Source organism: Pseudophryne corroboree, chromosome 1 (assembly GCF_028390025.1).
Source record: "Pseudophryne corroboree isolate aPseCor3 chromosome 1, aPseCor3.hap2, whole genome shotgun sequence".
NCBI lineage: Eukaryota > Metazoa > Chordata > Amphibia > Anura > Myobatrachidae > Pseudophryne > Pseudophryne corroboree.
Genome location: NC_086444.1, coordinates 278,311,265 through 278,334,944, shown reverse-complemented (window position 1 = coordinate 278,334,944; position 23,680 = coordinate 278,311,265). Strand labels below are relative to the sequence as shown.

General features: G+C 41.6%; 1 protein-coding gene across 1 annotated transcript in view; it reads left to right on the top strand.

Moving 5' to 3' along the window:
* Nucleotides 1-22,782, top strand: part of KREMEN1 (kringle containing transmembrane protein 1) — a 252,041-nt gene extending 229,259 nt beyond the window's left edge. Inside the window, exons 7-9 of the mRNA XM_063964299.1 lie at nucleotides 3,798-3,956; nucleotides 15,071-15,155; nucleotides 21,311-22,782. Of these exons, the coding sequence (XP_063820369.1) occupies nucleotides 3,798-3,956; nucleotides 15,071-15,155; nucleotides 21,311-21,470 (404 nt within the window). The 3' untranslated portion in view covers nucleotides 21,471-22,782. The remainder of the gene's footprint in view (nucleotides 1-3,797; nucleotides 3,957-15,070; nucleotides 15,156-21,310) is intronic.
* Nucleotides 22,783-23,680: the final 898 nt, after the last annotated feature.

Genomic DNA, 23,680 nt, shown 5'->3' with positions numbered 1-23,680 from the left:
CGTAGTGGACTAGAACAGGGCAAAACACCACTTCTATTGAAAAGACCATATAGCAAATTAAATGTTTGTACTTTTCCTTCTCTCTATCCCCACTGTTTCTTTCTATCACAGTCTCCTCATTCTCTCCTGTGCATCTCTAATACTGGTGGGAGGGGTCAGAGGTCATACCAACTGGCATTACATTCCAACATAATGACATCATTTTATCATCAGTCGATTATATTATATAGATTGCATTTATTCACAGAGTTTCAACAATGGAACAGGTTAAACAGAAATGTGAAGTACCACATGCCAAGAAGTTTGAATGAGCTTATCCCTCTATATGGTAAAAGGGGAAAACATGCAGTTGTTAAAGAGTGGAGTCAGGGATTGTCAGGTGTTATCCTTTTCAGGTCAAGTTCAACACACTGTTACTGTAATAAAACAAAGAGATGTAATGTGTAAAATAAAGAAACAAACTCTAAACCCAAAGTACAAGCTATATTGTATCCAATCCATCAGGATATATAGCATCTGGATAACATATATTTTACATATGTGTCTTAAGTCTGTATATTACATGACTGAAGGGTTTATCATGTATGTTTTAACAGCTGTTTAAAGTACACAGGGGTAGAACAAGTCCGGTCTGTTACTACCAAAGAATGTCTATGTAAGCTGCAAAGCGTCCTGTTGTTGGAGAATTTCAATAGCATTCGAGGTGTAAAGTTTCTCTTTTCTTTGAGAGGGTTCTCCATTGTAGGGTCAATTATCCTCCAATGCGCCCCTCCCTACCTATAAAAAGAGGGAACGGGCAGCTGTAGAGGACATTATTGTCTGGTATCTAAGGGTGTTATTGTAACAAGACTGTAGAATGATCCCACGTTGAATAGAACTGCAGCATTCCAGGTAACCATCCGACCATAAATATCTGTCTTTTAAGTCCCACCTGGCATCCGTTACACAGGTTGGTTACCGAGGTTTCTCTGTTCTATCAGCAGAAAATGAATTCCTACTATTCTTACATGAGTCTGTAGTAATCATATCACATGGCCATGATAACCTCTATCATTTTCATGGTGTTTAATATAAGGGGACATCTGATACGCAGCCTCCTAATGCAGATAGGCACATTATTATAACCTGCTTATTTGTTACCACTTTACATTTTGTAAATTAATCCAATTTAGCCATGTTTCAGGCACACTGGAGCATTCGGTACAGTTGACCGAGGCTAACGACAGTAACCGGGCCTGGTCTTTATCCTTTGAAACTCAGTCACGCAGTGATAACCTTGACAGAGGGACTTGCTATATTTTATTGAGCTTGGGAGATGCTCTTGCTGTTTATTGGAAAACAATTGGAGTATGAGGCTACAAAGGATATTAGAGCCACTTGTTTGGAGGTTTACTCTGCCAGTGATTAGAAACATGTGACCTATTGGGGGAAAACTATACTGTCAGCTGGATGCACAGTACACTGGATCTTCTAGTGTCGGAGCACAGGAACATCTGATGCTGGGCTCCTCTGTTCTCACTGGATGATCCATCATCTGAGTGTATTCCCGGTGACTCAGGGCTTCTCGGAATGCTTGTGTATTAGCTATACACAGCAGTCAGTTTGTCACAACCTGCCCAGCTTCAATGTAGATGATTTAGAAATGATATAAACACCCTATCCCAATAGTCGGTTAAATAACATTTATTATACTATTCATAGGAAAATAAATAAAAAAATCTATATATACAAATGTCTGGAATGTTAAAACATATACAGTATATCTGAGTGTTAAGGCAATTGTTTAATTCCAGTCTGTCACATAAAAGTGTAAGTGATTTTGCTATATTCAGGCTGTACAGTTGCTGGTTTAAATAGATGGTAGCTGAGCTACAGTACTATGTTACACCTTCAGATTCTTTTACGTTACCATTAAGGACAGTACGCATGGTGTAATGGTTAGCATTACTGCCCCACAGAACCGAGGTCATGGGTTTAATTCCCACTATGGACCTAACTGTGTGGAGTTTATATATTCTCCCTGTGCTTGCGTGGGTTTCTTTCGGGTACCCCGGTTTCCTCCCATAATCCAAAAATATACTGGTAGGTTAATGGGCTACTGACAAAAAATATAACAAGAAATATGCTTAGGGCAGATGGACCAGCTTGTTCTTATCTGCCGTAAAATTATATGGGGCAGATTTGTTAACATTTTTTTTTACTAAAACACTATTTTAGTATCACCTAAATGTATTAAAGGGGTCCAAACCCTTTAGTTATATTTTTTTTTAAGTAAACATACTTATAATGGGAAATGCTATTTGCCCGTATTGACTAAGCCGCGCCCACCCGAAAAGGGACCATGGCCTGTTTGAAAGGGGCGTGGATTCATGGGAATGCTTCTGCTGCGAGCCACTCCCCCATTTTCCATCACTACGGGGGCATGGCCAGCGGTCAGTGCCTCCCAACTGCCTGCCCCTCCCCCCCCCCCCCTCCTCCGCCACGGGACACTGCTGCCCACGGGTGGGACAGCGGGACAGTCCCAAAATAAATGGACTGCCCCGCCAAAATCGGGACAGTTGGAAGGTATGTATACAGAGCCTTAAAAAAGAATTAAGCCAACACCCCTTTTTTGCATACCCAATGTCACAGCCTGGAGTTTTTATTTTTTAGAATGGAATTTTGTTTTGTCCATTTTTCATCTTCAGTAAATGATAAAGTAATAACAATGAATAGAAGTATTCTCCCTCTAGGGAATATATTTGCTAAGGTGCAGGTTTTTAGAAGTGGAAAAAATGCCCATAGCAACCAGATTCTGCTTAAGATTTATCAAGCACCTTTTAGACGATAGTAGCTATAATCTGATTGGTTGCATCTCTACTTCTAAAAAACAGCATTTTAGTAAATATACCACTAGGTGTAATATCTCTGACAGCAATAATAGTTAGTAGAATTTTTGGAAGTGTTAACTTACTTTCAACAATAGTTGGTGCTATATTTGTCCATTTTTCCGGTAACAGTTTCTCAAGCTGTATCAGGTTATTTGGGCAGCAGCGACAGGATGCAGGTTTGAGGTCTTGGTTCAGATAATTTTACTGGTCCACTAAAGACATCGATTTACTTCATTTAAAGCCACTTTGTGTTGCTCCTGGGGAGTGCACTATTTACCCACCATTCATCTTCCTATCAGCTGTGACAAGGTTCCCAGCCAATGCCACATAAATGCATCCCCATAACATTATGCTATCACTGCCATTCCTGGTGCAGATGGTAATTTCTGGTTGATGTATAGAGTTTGATTTGCGGTATACATTTTGTACTTCTTGCCTATTGAGCCATAAAGCTTCACAAAACCTTCCAACACATCTACACAGTGTTTCCTGAATGGCATTTTAAAGAAAATAATATTTATTTTCTTGCATTTTTCCCATTAAAGCTCATTTTGTGCAGCACTTGGGGAGTTTGTTGACCCAAGTTCATTATGTCCTGTTGCAGCCTCTGACTTCTGTCGCCCATTGCTGTAATGGCTTGCACTAGACAATCTACTGTAAGTGCCCTTTTTGTCCTCCAAGTTTAAGGGACAGCCTAATATAGCCAGTGCAATGTCATTATTATGTCGCAAGACAAGGTATGTTATGTTAAACAAATATCAATGTTTGCCAACTTTGTCAAAATATAATAACGCAATCCATAAAAAGCTGTTCAGTCAGGGTGTAGATATAAGTCACACAATGAGCCTGAAGGAGCCAGTGAATACTCTGTATTTAACATGCATTATCCTTTCTCTGCTGAACTTTCAGTTGTATTTGTTTCAACAGCATTCAAAGAGAGAACCATGGAAAAGCCTCAGTTATCCAACCAGACACAGACAGAGCTGATAACGCAAACATCCAACCTCAGCATCAATGCAGCACGGTCTTCAAAGATTCTCTATGTCATAACGACTAGTCCAAGCCGGCCAACTGGGCAAATGCCAGGTAAGACATTTCCAACCATCTGGTTCATCTTATTACTGATAGAGATGAGCGGGTTCGGTTCCTCGAGATCCGAACCCCCCCGAACTTCACCTATTTTACACGGTTCCGAGGCAGCCTCGGATCTTCCCGCCTTGCTCGGTTAACACGAACGCGCCCGAACGTCATCATCTCGCTGTTGTATTCTCGCGAGATTCGTATTGCATATAAAGAGCCGCGCGTCGCCGCCATTTTCACTCGTGCATTGGAGATGATAGCGAGAGGACGTGGCTGCGTTCTCTCAGTTTCTGTGTTCAGTGTGCTGCAAATATATGTGCTCAGTGTGCTGCAAATATCTGTGCTCAGTGTGCTGCAAATATCTACGTTCTCTGCCTGAAAACGCTCCATATCTGTGCTGCATTGTAGTTGTGCGCAGTATATAGTAGGAGGACAGTGCAGAATTTTGCTGACCACCAGTATATATATATAGCAGTACGGTACAGTAGTCCATTGCTCTACCTCTGTGTCGTCTAGTATACTATCCATATCTGTGCTGCATTGTAGTTGTGCGCAGTATGTAGTAGGAGGACAGTGCAGAATTTTGCTGACCACCAGTATATATATAGCAGTACGGTACAGCAGTCCACTGCTCTACCTCTGTGTCGTCAAGTATACTATCCATATCCATGCTGCATTGTAGTTGTGCGCAGTATATAGTAGGAGGACAGTGCAGAATTTTGCTGACCACCAGTATATATATATAGCAGTACGGTACAGTAGTCCATTGCTCTACCTCTGTGTCGTCAAGTATACTATCCATATCTGTGCTGCATTGTAGTTGTGCGCAGTATATAGTAGGAGGACAGTGCAGAATTCTGCTGACCACCAGTATATATATATATATATATATATATAGCAGTACGGTACAGTAGTCCATTGCTCTACCTCTGTGTCGTCAAGTATACTATCCATATCTGTGCTGCATTGTAGTTGTGCGCAGTATATAGTAGGAGGACAGTGCAGAATTTTGCTGACCACCAGTATATATATATATATATATATATATAGCAGTACGGTACAGTAGGCCATTGCTATTGATATATTACTGGCATATAATTCCACACATTAAAAAATGGAGAACAAAAATGTGGAGGGTAAAATAGGGAAAGATCAAGATCCACTTCCACCTTGTGTTGAAGCTGCTGCCACTAGTCGTGGCCGAGACGATGAAATGCCATCAACGTCGTCCACCAAGGCCGATGCCCAATGTCATAGTAGAGAGCATGTAAAATCCAAAAAACAAAAGTTCAGTAGAATGACCCAAAAATCAAAATTAAAAGCGTCTGATGAGAAGCGTAAACTTGCCAATATGCCATTTACGACACGGAGTGGCAAGGAACGGCGGAGGCCCTGGCCTATGTTCATGGCTAGTCGTTCAGCTTCACATGAGGATGGAAGCAGTCATCCTCTCGCTAGAAAAATGAAAAGACTTAAGCTGGCAAAAGCACCGCAAAGAACTGTACATTCTTCTAAATCACAAATCCCCAAGGAGAGTCCAATTGTGTCGGTTGCGATGCCTGACCTTTCCAACACTGGATGGGAAGAGGTGGCGCCTTCCACCATTTGCACGCCCCCTGCAAGTGCTGGAAGGAGCACCCGCAGTCCAGTTCCTGATAGTCCAATTGAAGATGTCACTGTTGAAGTACACCAGGATGAGGATATGGGTGTTGCTGGCGCTGAGGAGGAAATTGACAAGGAGGATTCTGATGGTGAGGTGGTTTGTTTAAGTCAGACACCCGGGGAGACACCTGTTGTCCGTTGGACGAATATGGCCATTGACATGCCTGGTCAAATTACAAAAAAAAAATCACCTCTTCGGTGTGGAATTATTTTAACAGAAATGCGGACAACAGGTGTCAAGCCGTGTGTTGCCTTTGTCAAGCTGTAATAAGTAGGGGTAAGGACGTTAACCACCTAGGAACATCCTCCCTTATACGTCACCTGGAGCGCATTCATCAGAAGTCATTGACAAGTTCAAAAACTTTGGGTGACAGCGGAAGCAGTCCACTGACAACTAAATCCCTTCCTCTTGTAACCAAGCTCCTGCAAACCACACCACCAACTCCCTCAGTGTCAATTTCCTCCTTAGACAGGAAAGCCAATAGTCCTGTAGGCCATGTCACTGGCAAGTCTGACGAGTCCTCTCCTGCCTGGGATTCCTCCGATGCATCCTTGACTGTAACGCCTACTGCTGCTGGCGCTGCTGTTGTTGCTGCTGGGAGTCGATCGTCATCACAGAGGGGAAGTCGGAAGACCACTTGTACTACTTCCAGTAAGCAATTGACTGTCCAACAGTCCTTTGCGAGGAAGATGAAATATCACAGCAGTCATCCTGCTGCAAAGCGGATAACTCAGGTCTTGGCAGCTGCGGTGGTGTTAAACGTGTGTCCGGTATCAGAGCCGGCCATAGGCATAGGCAAACTAGGCAATTGCATAGGGCATTTGATATGCCTAGGGGCATCAGCAGCTTCTGCTGATTAAAATGATATGCGGCATGCCTATATTCTGTGTGCAGCATTTCATATGCAGATACAGCCACAGTCTCACACAGTATATAGGCATGCTGCATATCATTTTAATCAGCAGAAGCTGCTTGTGCATCCTAGCCACATAGCAATGCAAATAAGATGCATTTTCATGAAAAAAATTGTGCCCGACGTTAGCAAGATTTATGAGGACAAATCTGTATCCAAGCAGAGGCAGAGGTCACAGTGTTAGTGGCAGTGTGAGTGTTGTGTGCATGTGAGTGGGTTGGTTGTGCAATAGTGTTCAGAATATGTATAAGGAGCATTATGTGTGTCATGTAAAAATGCTTTAATAATGTGCAACATATGTGTAAGGGGCACTATGTGTGTCATTATGTGTATAAGGGCATTAATAATGTGCGCATATGTGTAACAGGGTACTACTGTATGTGTGTCATTATGTGTATAGGGGCACTAATCTGTTGAAATCAGAGCACTACATTTTGGCCACCGTGCTCGATCCTAGGTTTAAAGCCTACGTTGTATCTCTCTTTCCGGCAGACACAAGTCTGCAGAGGTGCAAAGTCCTGCTGGTGAGACACTTGTCAAGTCAAGCGGAACGTGACCCGTCAACAGCTCCTCCTTCACATTCTCCTGCAACTGGGGCTGCGAGGAAAAGGCTAAGAATTCCGAGCCCACCCGCTGGCGGTGATGCAGGGCAGTCTGGAGCGAGTGCTGACATCTGGTCCGGACTGAAGGACCTGCCAACGATTACTGACATGTCATCTACTGTCACTGCATATGATTCTGTCACCATTGAAAGAATGGTGGAGGATTATATGAGTGACCGCATCCAAGTAGGCACGTCAGACAGTCCGTACGTATACTGGCAGGAAAAAGAGGCAATTTGGAGGCCCTTGCACAAATTGGCTTTATTTTACCTAAGTTGCACCCCCTCCAGTGTGTACTCCGAAAGAGTGTTTAGTGCAGCAGCTCACCTTGTCAGCAATCGGCGTACAAGGTTACTTCCAGAAAATGTGGAGAAGATGATGTTCATCAAAATGAATTTTAATCAATTCCTCCGTGGAGACATTCACCAGCAATTGCCTCCAGAAAGTACACAGGGACCTGAGATGGTGGATTCCAGTGGGGACGAATTAATAATCTGTGAGGAGGGGGATGTACACAGTGAAAGGGGTGAGGAATCGGACGATGAGGAGGAGGTGGACATCTTGCCTCTGTAGAGCCAGTTTGTGCAAGGAGAGATTGATTGCTTCTTTTTTGGTGCGGGCCCAAACCAACCAGTCATTTCAGTCACAGTCGTGTGGCAGACCCTGTCGCTGAAATGATGGGTTTGTTAAAGTGTGCATGTCCTGTTTATACAACATAAGGGTGGGTGGGAGGGCCCAAGGACAATTCCATCTTGCACCTCTTTTTTCTTTAATTTATCTTTGCATCATGTGATGTTTGGGGACAATTTTTATGTAAGTGCCATCCTGTCTGACACTGCAGTGCCACTCCTAGATGGGCCAGGTGTTTGTGCCGGCCACTTGGGTCGCTTAGCTTAGTCATCCAGCGACCTCGGTGCAAATTTTAGGACTAAAAATAATATTGTGAGGTGTGAGGTGTTCAGAGTAGATTGGAAATGAGTGGAAATTATGGTTATTGAGGTTAATAATACTATGGGATCAAAATGACCCCCAAATTCTATGATTTAAGCTGTTTTTGAGGGGTTTTTGAAAAAAAACATCCGAATCCAAAACACACCCGAATCCGACAAAAAATTTTCAGGGAGGTTTTGCCAAAACGCGTCCGAATCCAAAACACGGCCGCGTATCCGAATCCAAAACCAAAACCCAAAACCCAAAAAATGTCCGGTGCACATCTCTAATATGGAAAAGCATACATCGTTTGACATGTATTCAGCTGCAAAACATGCAATATATTTTATATTGGGTCAGATCAGTGACTGAGAACTGGGACTATTTATTATAAGAAAGTGATGGTGTTATCCCTTGGCTAAGTACCAAGAAATAGATGAAACATAATTATATAAGTTATATAAATAACTATATCTATCAAGTGTAAGCTGCTTACCTTGTAAGTCTGTAAGCGGTGAAATATAAATATTAGATGTTATACAGCATTTAATGGTCTATGGTGGTCATTCCGAGTTGATCGCTCGCTAGCTAGTTTTAGCAGTCGTGCAAACGCTATGCCGCCGCCCACTAGCAGAAGTGCAAACGCTTGTGCAGCCGCGCTCTGCAAAAACAGTTTGTGCAGTTTCAGAGTAGCTCTGAACCTACTCAGCGCTTGCGATCACTTCAGCCTATTCGTGTTCGGATTTGACGTCACACACCCGCCCAGCGAACGCTCAGCCATGCCTGCCTTTTTTCAGACACGCCTGCGTTTTTGCAAACACTCCTTGAAAACGTTCAGTTGACACCCAGAAACGCCCCCTTCCTGTCAATCTTCTTGCGGCCGTCAGTGCGAAGGTAAACATCGCTACAACCTGTGCACAACCACAATGGGCTTTGTACCCGTACGACGCGCGTGCGTATTGCGGCCCATATGCATGCGCATAAATGCAGTTTTTTCACCTGATTGCTGCGCTGCGAAAATCAGCAGCGAGCGATCAACTCGGAATGACCCCCTATGTACTAAGCCTTGGAGAGAGATAAAGTGGATGGAGGAAAAAAGTACCGGACAATCAGCTCTGACCTGTCATTTTTCAAACACTGTCTGTAGCATGACAGTTAGGAGCTGATTGGCTGGTACTTTATCTCCGTCCACTTTATCTCTCTCCAAGGCCTAGTACACAGAACCACTAGTGCAGTGGTTCTCAAACGGGGTGTCTCAGGACACTGGCAGGGGTGCCTTGGATTTTGGTTCAGGACCAATTCAAATTATTTATGGTCAATGTTATAGGAAAAAGCAGTGCTGGTGGCTGCCAGTCATAACATATGTGGACAAACAGAAACAAATCTTGTCCTCGCCACACAACTGACCCTAAGGATGACATATAAACACTATTTACTTAATTTAATATTTCTTTCAAAACTTCTCCATAACAAGCTTTTGGCCTAGGGGTGGCGTGAAAAAAATTCTGATATTCTAGGGCGCCGTGATAGAAAAAACTTTGTGAACCACTGCATTAGTGGATAAATGTGTTATTGCACGTCTCTGTTGTCCTTTGTCCCATTGAATTGAAGTCATTAAAGACATACAGTATGGGACTATTTATTAATTAATCTTTAAGGGATATTCCCTGAAAACACAATTTTCAGGGTGCACCCGGAAATAGTAAGTAACCTATAAATGATTGTACAGGCATCCGCATTATTGATGAATTTACTAAGCTATGGAATGTGAAGCATTCTGGAACTTGGCACCAGTAGCTAACGCCATATACAGTCATGTACCCTATAGGATCCGTCAATAACCGTCTGCACTTGTGTGGTCAGCAGAAGAAGTAAAGTAATTGCATTAGCATCTAACACATCACAGGGACTGGCGCCTTTTGGAACTTCTGTTTCTGCTTGTTTTTCTTTATACATTTGCATACCTCCCAACATTTAAGGGATGGAAATAGGGATATCTTCATGCGCGCGTAGGAAAAGGGGGTGTTGCCTACTGAAAAGGGGCGTGGCTTTGTGGAGGGCCCGTGATCGTGAGCCATGCACCTGTTTTTGCCACTTAGGGGGCATGCACAGCGCTCTGGGAGCTGCTGGCATGCCCCCTCTCCCTCTGTCTCCACTGAATAGACGCGTCTATTCACCGCTGCTTTGCTAAGCAGAGCAGCGAGTGACAGAGCCTCCCAACTGCCCCCCACCCGCCGCGAGACACTGCGACCCACGGGGGAAACAGTGGGACAGTCCCAAAAAAGCGGGACTGTCCCGCGAAAATCGGGACAGTTGGGAGGTATGCATTTGGGTGACAAAAGACAGGGTTGGACTGGCACAGGGGTACAAGGGAAACCTCTTGTGGGCCCCACTGCCTTGGGGGTTCCACCTCCTCTTCTAGGGATCAGGTTCCAGACTGTACACATGAATTATATATTATACATATGTTACATTATGCTGCACAGGACTATGGTGTATTTCCTGCACTGCATTGTTGTTATTAATCTGGTAGATTATCATGCATGCACTAGCAGTATTTACTTTATATATTTAGCAAGGGATTTAGGCATTCACTCTCTAATAGTTAGCCAAGCCTCTGTGGTGGCTGGACACCCCCCCTCAGGATACTGGCCACATCCCTTAGCATGGGCACAAAACACGGCATTCCCCCGATGGGCCCTTCATGCCCCAGTCCGACATTGGAATAAGATCCTTGTAATAAATATTCCCCATAGAGGTGCTTAGTGCAATACAATAATAACTAAGCTAACATGTAAGACTCTGGTAATAGGTGCTCTCTTTTTATGTATCTTTAACAATTGCAAGCAATACATTTCCCTTTAGTCTTTACCAGGACAAAATCTCTATTTTCTAAAAAAGATATTACCACAATAGTGTGATACCGTCATAATCACATAAAATATATAAAACATAGGATACACTCACATGTATACAGGAAACACAAACTAGGGGGTATATTTAGGTCAAGATCTTAAATCGATGGAAATCAATGGAAATCGATATTGAGTGTCAGGGGCTATAACACATATGTACTAGCAGATTATTTTTTATACTTATTTTTAAATGTCAGTACATGTGTGTTTTAGCCCCAGAAATATAACATCGATTTAGATTGAATTTCATCGGTTTTAGAGTGATCAAAATAAATGAAAAACGACCTTTAGTAATTATACCCTTTAAATCGATCTACAGCGTCAAAATGGGGTCATGAATGATGTACTGTATGAATATTTTTGCCAAGTGGTGAATGAACCCATAATGGGAGTTTTTACAGTGCTTTCTATAATGCTGGGTGATGCAGGAGGGTCATAACAGGATAGGAACTGTTAGTGTCACTAAACACTACATACAATTATTTTAAAAAAAATACTGTATACAGTAAAAAGTGAATTAAAATATCGTTATTGTAAATTTTGCAAGTGACAATTCAATTCAGACCTGATAGACTGCTACTTAATGTATCTTGCACCAGTTCTAAATGATGCCAGAGAAACCATGCTAATTGGAAGTTGATACTGGAATAAAATATAATGCATCTAACATCTATATATCTAAATTGGTGGGTAGTTTATATGTATCTTATGAGGGATTCATTTGACCGCTTGTCGGGGTGCCGGCATCTGTATTGTGATCCCCTTATAGAAGTATATTATGCATTTTTAGAATGTTTTACACTATTATATTTAAACTATTTTTCTGGTATTGCGCTGAGGTACGACGCCATCTTTTTCTTATAATGAATAGACCATTCAAGGACTCTTTTATTCCCTGTTGGCTACATGAGAGAGTAAGAAGGATTAGGAATATTCGGAAGCACATTGTGATGGGATATCATCTAAGGCCAGTCTGAACCCACTTCTACTATTATTATACACATAACATATGAAGTCAATTACAGTATAAAACATGGCAAGAACACTACAAAGGTTGCAATGCACCATACGGATATGTGTACACAGGTACTTGTACCCATATGCAAAAGCGACATGTGACAGAAATAAAGTTATAAAAGTAAAATTAATATTATTTTCAGTAAATGAGAACTGTGAATTACATTTTTTAATCCATTTATCTAATGTACTCCAAACTTTACTATACAGAAATTAATTTAGCTGGGAATTAGCAGATTGGCAGCTAGCAGGAGATATAATGTGTCCTCATTCCCAGTTTTCCAGCAGTAAGCGACAAAGCAAGCAGGCAATTCAAATAATTATTTCTATGTTGCACGAAATGTCCAGGATACTTACATTTTTTGGAGTGCTCCCTGACTCCTGGCAGAGTAGGGAACTCTCCTGGATCCCGTCCAAATGTGTGCAGTGCATGATGGTGTGCTATGCTTTGGTTGACATCATCATTCATAACCCCTGCACTTACCACATGGTTAAAAAAGGTGGCAAGTGTGATATGTTATAGGAAAGCGTAATATGGGCACTGGGAGACCGACGAGATGGAGAGATAGAAGCAGAGCTGGCAATGTTTTTTCTTTGTTCAAGAATGCAACAGTTTCACTTGTAACTGGACATGGAGCCGAGTGACTCACTTACCCATCAGCATTTGATCGCAATCCTTGTCAATAGTCCTCAGCGCATCACTGATGGCACTATCACTTAGCATTATTACCTCAGACAAGCAGTCCTCCTGTAGCCACAATTCATTGGCTAATATCACTAATAGCTATAACACTATGAAGCCACAGTGCTGCTTGAAGTAGCCAAATGCAGGCCACTGGTATAATGGGTAGATGCACAGCATAACATTATCAGTTTACATGCCACATTGCCTATTATACACTAAGGGGGAAATTCAATTCTTTGAAAAGTCGGTTGGGTGTCTGGTTTTTCCTGTCTGTTAGATAGGAAAAAACAGACACCCAACTGACTTTTCAAACAATTGAATACCCCCCTTAAAGTCACACACAGGTCTGTATATCCGTACAGTCTCACCACATCTAATGCTGGGCATACACAGGCAGATAAAATGCCTGTCAGACCAGCCAGATATCGCAGGCATACAATATGAGAGATCTCACAGTGTATTGGCTGTGATATTGGCGCTCCGCCAGGGGGAAAAGAGATTTCCCCGTTCCTTCTTATGTGAAGAAACAGGAGACATACCCGTTGTTCAGCCACAGTAGGCATACACTGCCCGATGTGGCCAGCATGTCACTTTCACAATATCAAGTCGGAGGGACAATCTGGAAGATCCGGCTTGTCTGACCGAACGATATTACTGACTGGATTGGTTACCTGCCAGATAATTGTAGCGTGTATGCCTAGAATAAGGCATGTGTATGATTGATGCTTTTTTCAAAATGGGAGAGTGTTTAATCACCTGTCTGATGATCAGCGCTCTCCCACTATTGGCTGTCCTTACCAACATTATGCCTTTAGTGCTGCAGTTGTCGGAACGGCTAATGCCACTGACCATTCATCTGCAGGCACATTGGCACGCTATCTTGTAGTTAGCAGCACTGATAATGACAGGGGGCATAGCGCCCCTGGCATACAACACACACCGCTTATATGATACACCCAGGAGTGCGGTATCTGTGGCACATAACTTGCGCAGATACCCCTCAGGCACTTATTGCCTGAGGAGACATCTCCCTCTGAGTTACCTGTTTGACAGGCAGATATCCTCATTACGATACTACCAGTACTTTACTAAATAGCTTCAGCCTCAATTTTGACAATGGAATATACCAGTCATTATACTAACCATGACTGTTGCGTATAACGCCAGAGCCGGCTCTAACCAATATGATGCCCTAGGCAAGATTTTGGCTGGTGCCCACTAGCACCACCACTAGTTCCGCCTCTGACCCTGCACACCTTTCCCGGCACCATCACCCCTCACCCATAGCAGTCCTTATTTTGGTGTTCCTAACCCCTATACTTTAAATAGGAACAGTGCGCACATTTGGCACACAGTCCAAAAAGGGGTGTGTATTTGCTGGCAAGGGGCATGGCCACACAATAGTACTCCCAATTCAAATTCTGCCACACAGTGCTGCAACTTTATTCACATTTTATCATGCGATATTGTCACTTATTTACATTACATCACACAGTAGTACCACTTTACCTTATAAACGTTACTCCTCACAGTAGTGCCCCTTATTAACAATACATGATACTGAATTGCTCCTTATTCACATTACATCACACCATATTGCTCTTTATTCACATTAGACCACACAGTAGTGCCCTTCTATATGTTACGCCACACCTTATACACATAATGCTGCACATTAGTAATGCATTTATACACATAATACCACACAGTAATGCCCCTAACACATATGACACACATTATTAATGTCATTATAAATATAATGTGCCGCACATTATTAAGGCCCTTATACACATAATGACACACATAGTGCCCCTTACACATTTGCTGCACATTATTTATGCATTTTACACATGACACGCATAATGCCCTTTACACATATGCTGAACACTATTGCACAACCAACCCACTCACTCACAGCACTCACACGGCCGCTAACACTGTGACCTCTGCCTCTGCTTGGATACAGATGTGTCCCCATAAATCTTGCCTCAATGTGCCATGCAGCAGGAGATGCCTAGCGTGAGTCAGCTGGCAGCTCTGCTAACGTTACATGCCTTTTTTTAAGAAAAAGCATCTTACTTACATTGCTCTGTGGCTAGGATGCACAACCAGCTTCTGCTGATTAAAATTATATGTGGCATGCCTACTGTATATTCTGTGTGCGACTGTATCTGCATACTAAATGCTACACACAGAATATAAGCATGCTGAATACCATTTTAATCGGCAGAAGCTGCTGGTGCACCTAGACATACCAAATGCCCTAGGCATTTGCCTATGCCTAGGGTCGGCTCTTAATAATGCTAAATATATTTAAAACAAATGTAAATTTGTATACACATATTATGTTTTTACTGTTTAATCCATACATTTACTGAATCTCTGTTTTCTGTAGGTTGGACAATTTATGCACTTACAGCTCTTCTAATTCTGACCATCATTGCTATATTGGTAAAAGCTCTTCTTCACCTAAATATAAAGTAAGTTGATTGCATTTTTATGTCAAAGATATACGCATTATTTAAGCTAAGGCTTTTACAATGAATTAAACATGCTTTTCCATTGCTGAAATATGTATAATTTATTTATTGAAACTGATCAAGATAAATGTATTTATCCTAGTAATGAGAATCAGACAGATAGGAAATATCAGTAACCTGAAACACTAAATTTTCTACTCCCACTCTTCCTTGTGTAAACTTGTGTAAGAGCGCAATGTTTTCTTACACAGAACTACTTTATATGCTTTGCAGCTAGATTTACCATTACTACTGTATATGTATTTGTCAGGTCGTTACTGTAGATTGTAAAAAGCATACATGCTGTAAACCACTTTTAGGGAGGGATGTAATGAAGTCCTAGCTCAGCGGCTGTGTGGGATGCCGGCCAAACTCTGACTTTTTTTTTTTAAAGGGGCAGTCATTTACAAGGCTAAATCATGCCTTGTAAATGATTGCCCCTTTAAAGAAAATCCTAGTTTGGCCGGCATCCCGTGCGGCCGCTGAACTCGGACTTCAGTACATCCCACCCTTAAATTGGAAGTGTTCACAGAGATTTTTTTTTTTTTTTGTATTTATGAACGGCAATTGTCAAGGAGGAAGCTAGCTATTACCTATTAAACAAGTACCACCGCTGTTCTCAGATCAATTACCATCAACATATTAGGATAGTGGGGAGCAGTAAAGGATAAAAAATGCTTTATTAAAATATATCATCCCTCCCTCTCTGTAACCTAAACCTAACCCCCCCCCCCCCCCCCCCCACACACACACACAACCTAACCTTAACCCTCCCAGGTGGCGCTTATTCCTAACTCCCCCTTGCCCAGCCTAAACCTAACCCCCCCCCCCCCCCACAGCTAAACTGTAACCCTCCCTGGGGGTGCCTAACCCTAGCCTCACCCCCCCGAAGCCTACCTGCAACCCTATCCCACCTCCATGAAGCCTAAATCTAACCTCCAAATTCCGGGTCAGTGCGGTCGAAGTGCTGGTACGCCATACCCCCTGCATACCAGTTCACTTTGAGCAGTGCTCTAGTAGAATCTTCTACTGGAAGCCCAAATCCAGGCTTCCAGTGCCATGGACATGTTTATCACAGGTTACGTATGTACTTTGTTTTCCAGCTGCATACAGACACAAGAGCACCCCAGCAAACTTCTGTGACCAATTCATGACAATTAAGACCAATGAGAGAAAAAAAGGCATAGGCTCACATATATTACTGCTGATTTAAAATCCCAGATATATAAGTATATTATCTACACAACTTAATAAATACAAAGTTAGAGCATCGGCTTACTCAACTATACAGTACATCTTCCTTTTTCATACAATATTCTCTAGAAGTGACTATATTATTGTCTATATCCCCCCACCCCCCACCCCAGTTTCATTTCTCCACTGTCTCAAAGCTGGATCCTCTCAATAGTTTGATCACTCTCTAATTCTAACCATTAACTGTCTGTGAGAAAAACCTCCTTTCCACTGTCATCTAAATGGCTCTGTGCTTATTTATGCCTCATTGGCTTCTGAAACAACCACCCTGCCGCAATAATATTTTCACCCAAACTATTCGCAAATTGAGTCTCCTCATTCAACCTGGGCAGCGCATAAATCTGTAATATGAGATCACATTATCCCAGAGGCAATCAGTGTGCCTTCAGAAATGCCAGCAATAACTAATTTCCTAACTAGAACCCCAATTAACTGATCTACAAAAAGAACATAAATCTCGTCTTGATGGAGATTTACAACCTCAAATTGTAGAAGTCAATTTGAACCAGTGGCTCATTACAATGGCTGAATCAAAGGAAAATAAATCAGAGATGGCATCTCTTCTGTATTCTCAAGGACAGGTCAGAGTCTATGGTGGCCAGAAATGTTAATGTACATCCCCCTTCCCTGGCAAACTGACCCTTCCTATACTATAGCTTGCAGATGGTTCTCACTCTCAGGTCAGTTTTAAACAAAGATACATTTTGTATTTATTATTTACACATTTTAGCATACCTAGGGGGAAATGTAGCAAAACTTGGAGAGAGATAAAGTATCAGCCAATCAACCCCTAACTGCCATGTCACAGGCTGTTGTGGAGATGTATCAAAGCTTGGAGAGATAAAGAACTAGCCAGCCAGCTCCTAACTGCCATGTTAAAGGCTGTGTTTAAAAATTACAGGAGTTGGTTGTTTGGTACTTTATCTCTGTCCACTATATCTCTCTACAAGGTTTGTACCCCCTATACCCCATTATTTTATTCATCACCAGAATATTATCACCCAAACTCATTATTAAGTAGGATTTTTAAAAATCCTAAGCAAATTATTTTATTTTCCTTTACCTCTTACCTAATTTCATCCATCCATTCATTCAGAAACAGCAAGTTATTTTCTTGATAAAGCAAAAATCTTTTATAGAATTATTACCAGGCTTGGCTCCTTGTTATTGTGTGGTTGTCTTGGAGCAATTTAAATATAGCCTTTAACTTCTGTAATTGCCTATTTAATGTATGATGTCAGATGGGTTTTAGAATCACCTTTTCTGTTTATACTGTCAATATTCATGTGCATTACTTCATTTCAGTTTTGATAGCGGTATAGTTGGCCATTTTTACCCATTTTATTTATTGTACTTTGTAGACCCCATGGCCACTGTTGCTGCATTCTTTGGTCTTTGTTTGAATGTCTCTGGAGTCTATTTATGTTGTTGAGAAATGCCCTTCCACCTGCATTTTCAATGGCAAATGGTCTTTAATAGGCTTCTCTCAATGGGGCTGCAGGGTAGGCTGAGTCTATTTAATAAGGGTCAAACAGTGCAGCTTTTCTCCACTAACTAACTAACCATCGTATTCTTAGGATGATGTTAGCTATACTCAAGATTATGGAACCAGCGTAGGCAGAGAGAGTTCATTGGATGTCCCTGCCGGTGAGAGGGGGAAAACCCTTGCTTGATGCAGCGGTACAGAATGCAGTCACTAAGGGGCATATTTATTATAATTTGTGGTCTGCCCTTGAAAACAAGGATTTGCTACAATTCACTGTAAATACAGAATCCTCTTTTACCAGGATGAATAATTTCTGAGGTGCCAGGACATTGAATCTGGTAGATGCCTATGCTGGCGGTCATTGAAAAGTAATATGATCGCAAGCTGGAGCCACTGGGAAGGAATTCTGTGGATCCTTCTCCCGAATAATCTTGCGATCTGAAGCCCATAGGCTACTATAGGTTACTGCCATCTGAAGATGGTGTTAGCAGCAAGGGCCAAGTTCCAGAATGCTTCGCTTGTTACATCTTGGCAATACTTAATATTAATATACTTTAAAAAAATAGGCCCAAAACCACTAATGAATGATAAGTAGAGACCTTGCACTTGATTTAACAGGATCAGCGTACTTAGAATAAGTATTTCCCCCAGATTTATCTGATTTTTTTTAAGGTTACATGTCCCTGTCCACTTAAGATTTTCATCCTCTCTTCTATCCTTCATTTGTTGCAATAAATATTCTGTAGCCATACCATCTGTGAAATAGCAGGATACTAATGGTCATGCTCTATAGAGCTGAAGACTGAAGTGCTTTTGTTGTACCCAACCTTCTCAAATATTACTGAGCAGCTCACACAAAGACTTCATCGTCAGGTATCCTTTGTTGGACTTTGATGCACTGCTTCCTATTGGCATTTCAGTGTCTCCTCTATGTTGCCCCATTCTATGCCCCAAACTGTAAACTTCACCAATCCACCTTGTCATTAAGCTGACAAAACACACTTTTCTCTATAAGTGTGGGACTTCCAAAAGTTCAATGCATTGTGCAACTTATAAAACCATACAGATTATGGGGGTCATTCCGAGTTGATCGCTCGCTGCTGATTTTCGCAGCCCAGCGATCAGGTAAAAAAACGGCATTTATTCGCATGCATATGGGCCGCAATGCGCACGCGCGACATACTGGTACAAAGCTCTTTGTGGCTGTGCTCAGGTTCTAGCGAAGTTTTCCTTCGCACTTACGGCCGCTAGAAGATTGACAGGAAGGGGGCGTTTCTGGGTGTCAACTGACCATTTTCAGGGAGTGTTTGCAAAAACGCAGGCGTGGCTGGGCGTTCGCTGGGCGGGTGTATGACGTCAAATCCGGACACGAATAGGCTGAAGTGATTGCAAGGGCTGAGTAGGTTCAGAGCTACTCAGAAACTGCACAAATTGTTTTGCAGAGCTCGGCTGCACTTGCGTTTGCACTTCTGCTAAGCTAAAATACACTCCCCAGTGGGCGGCGACATAGCGTTTGCATGGCTGCTAAAAACTGCTAGCGAGCGATCAACTCGGAATGACCCCCTAAGTGATAATATAAAATCTAACAGAATTATTTTAGGGAAATAACACTTAAATCTGGCGAAGACAGGTATTGTCTATACAAATGGGGCTGCTCTCCATTCAAAATTTCCATGACCGGCGATAGACTAACATATTCTCTATAATGCGTACCTTGATATCAGTAAAGGTAAACTGTGTCGCTCTCAACATACTGTACTTATTGGATTTGTACATTATTTTCAATTTGAGAATAAAGTGCAATTGAAATATCAACTTGATAACTGAAATGTACTGTAATACAGGTTGAGTATTCCATATCCAAATATTCCAAAATACGGATTTTTTGGAGCAAGAGTGAGATAGTGAAACCTTTGTTTTCTGATGGCTCAATGTACACAAACTTTGTTTAATGCACAAAGTTATTAAAAATATTGGCCCTCATTCCGAGTTGATCGGTCGCAAGGCGAATTTAGCAGAGTTACACACGCTAAGCCGCCGCCTACTGGGAGTGAATCTTAGCTTCTTAAAATTGCGACCGATGTATTCGCAATATTGCGATTACTAACTACTTAGCAGTTTCAGAGTAGCTCCAGACTTACTCTGCCTGTGCGATCATTTCAGTGCTTGTCGTTCCTGGTTGACGTCAGAAACACACCCAGCGTTCGCCCAGGCACTCCCACCGTTTCCCCGGCCACTCCTGCGTTTTTTCCGGAAACGGTAGCGTTTTCAGCCACACGCCCCTGAAACGCCGTGTTTCCGCCCAGTAACACCCATTTCCTGTCAATCACATTACGATCGCCGGAGCGAAGAAAAAGCCGTGAGTAAAAGTACTTTCATCATAGTAAAGTTACTTGGCGCAGTCGCAGTGCGAACATTGCGCATGCGTACTAAGCGGATTTTCACTGCGATGCGATGAAAAATACCGAGCGAACAACTCGGAATGAGGGCCCTTGTATTAAATGACCTTCAGGCTGTGTGTATAAGGTGTATATGTGCATTAAACAAAGTGTGTGTACATTCACACAATTCATTTATGTTTCATATACACCTTATACACACAGCCTGAAGGTCATTTTAGCCAATATTTTTAATAACTTTGTGCATTAAACAAAGTGTGTGTACATTCACACAATTCATTTATGTTTCAAAGTTATTAAAAATATTGGCTAAAATTACCTTCAGGCTGTGTGTATAAGGTGTATATGAAACATAAATGCATTCTGTGCTTAGACTTAGGTCCCATCGCCATGATATCTCATTATGGTATGCGATTATTCCAAAATACAGAAAAATACGGTATCCAAAATATTTCTGGTCCCAAGCATTTTGGATAAGGGATACTCAACCTGTATGATAATATAATCAATTCAGTAATCCAAAAAAAAAAAGGGACCATCTATATATACTTACAAAAGTGACCTGTTGCTTTCAGCACAGCATTAGATGAGTTGCTTTCAGCATAACATTAGGTGGTATACCTTCTACCCAGATTTTTAAATTCCTAATAAAATTAAAGTTTTGTGTTAGTGCATTTGATATCAGTGCATTTAATATTACTTTAGTGATTTATTAAACATAATTATTAGATTAAATACAACTTCTAAATAGGATGCAGTAATCCAAAAAGAGGACATTAGAGTCTGTATACAGTATACTTACAAAAGTAGCTTGTTGCTTTTAGCACCACATTTGATGGGTTTCTTTCAGCACAGCATTATAGCAGATGGATTGCTTTCAGCACAGTTTTAGGTATATGTATATGAAATTAAAACCAAACTTTTATTCTACTTATAGAAAGTAAAATACAGAATTAAGTCTTAATTCTCTCTTCCAGGGCTCAGAGGTTGACGACACCCACCAGTTTGGACAACTGCCACCGAGGATCTGCAGGAGAAATTTGGAGCATATTCTACAAACCTTCCACATCAATCTCCATTTTTCCAAAGAAGATTAAGAGTTCACACGATGATCGTAATCCATTAGTAGGCGAATAAATTGCACTTTGTCAAAGACATTTCAAAACTGCAGAGCTATATTAGAAGACTCCTGCCATCTCTGTTCTTAGGAATCAGTTTAATAAAAATATATTTATGATCTTCTGATATGGACTGTCTAACTACTATGGGCTTCCAACACAAGGATGAGGAGATATTTCTGACCCAGAAATGTTTAAGTCCCGTCCTACAACTTAAAGATCGAGAAGAAACACGGCCAGTGTTTTGGGACTTACTATAGCAAATTGTTTTCTATTAGAGCTCATCAGGGAGAACAAGATATTTGGGTGGGATGGAAGGAACCACAGCTTAATGCTGCAGGCGTTACATACAATCACCTGCCCCTGCTCAGCAGGGTATCCCATATCTAAATAAGGATATCTGATTTTCCTTCAGGTCCCGCTTCTTTTTAAAATATATTTATGAACTTCGACCTTCAATATGGAGCACCGGAAATTGTCTGGTTTTCCAACTGCATCATGGACAACCGCAGTAATGATGGATTTTTGTATTATGTATTTTTTCCATTGCAAAATAACTTCTATACAACAAAGCTGGAACTGTCATATTATGAGCCAAACAAGAACAGTTTCCCTCTCATTCTAGAGTTTACATTGTCTCTTGCACAGAATGAATGGATGGATACTGTACACAGGACTGAGAATTCAAGAAGATCCCTCCCCTACTGTACATCATGCATGGGTGTTTTTTTTTTTTTGGTATCATTTTTATTTCCTTCTAATGATGCATGAAATGAGTGTCAGTTTTATGGGGCCACTAGATAACTTATTATAAGAACATGCATATTTGTACCCACATATGAGTTCGTACTTTAAGCTTACATTCTATCACTGTCTGTCCTGGAAGTGTTTGTCAGCATTATCCATAAAACCTGCTCAGATAAAGCTCCCAAACCTTCATGTTGTGCCTTGCCATTGCTTCATTGTTTAAAGTCCAAAGCAATCACTAAAGTTGCCCAACAGGGTTCAGGTCCTACCATTCAGCCTAAGTGCCTACCACAGTCTTTGGCTTCACTCCCGGGTCACTAATTTGAATAGATCTAGTCACTTTGCGCACAGATAGGATAGCTAGCTCATATTCTGGCTCAATTATTGCCATTGGCTGATAACTGCACATATCACAGTTATCAGCCCATTAGATGCAATTTATATTTTTTTATGGCATAGACATCATATGACAACTATGGAAAATGTGGTAATATCTCCAAGCGTGGAGTATTATAGCGCATTATCAATGGGTCATGTACAAAATAAGGAACAACAGTAAATAAAAAGCTTTTTTTTCTATTCTTTTACAGAGGTGTCCTCTTATACTATGGCTTCAGTCTCTCCAAACGTTTCTTCTCATTAGGCCAGGTTCCATGCGGCTTTGCAGCGCTGGGCATCTTTTCCATTCAAAATGTGCGTCTTATTCGCACAAATAAAACAACTTGAATCGTCAAAGCTACTTTGCTAGATTGCATCAATTCGATGTGCGACATTTGTACATGTGTGTGCGAATGAGTCTAGATCTGTGAGCAAAGGGTTATGATGAGAGGCCTTTCTCGCGACAAGTTCCGTTGTGCTTCATCTGTGATTTTGTATGTATTTAAAATCAATGCTTGTGTGGCAAGTCACAGCCCTGGGTCTCTAGGTGTTTTGCTGCATCTGCAATGGGAATAAGACGCAAAATTTAAAGAAAAGACTCTACTGAACGCTACACCTCTCAGAGCAGCTGAGTTGCGCAGAGCTTCTCGTGCCATATGGCGTATTGAGACTAGGTGTATAAGGACACATCTGTATGTTATAAAGCAGCATAACATCCAATGTGTAATGCAGTCCACTCACACTGCAATATCACAGCTAGTGTTGTGCAACTGGCCTGATATCGTAGCATGTGCAGCCTGAAAAGAGCTATGATGACCAATAATAATCTAACTGAAATCAACTAGAATATTATCGGGCACATTGGTAAATGCAGTCAGGTTGCAGCTATCGTCCTGTGTATGCTCTCATTGTGCAACTACTCTAATAAGCCCCATGCGGATTGGCCTGTGTGTTTGGCCAGCTCAAAATTGTAAGTGAGCGGAATATTAGACATCAACCTAAGACCTTCACCCAGTACCTGAAGTTGGGACACGGATTGCTATGGCTGAGGCTGGAGGACTAGAATACCCTGATATGAACCTCAATATCACTGCAGTTAAATGA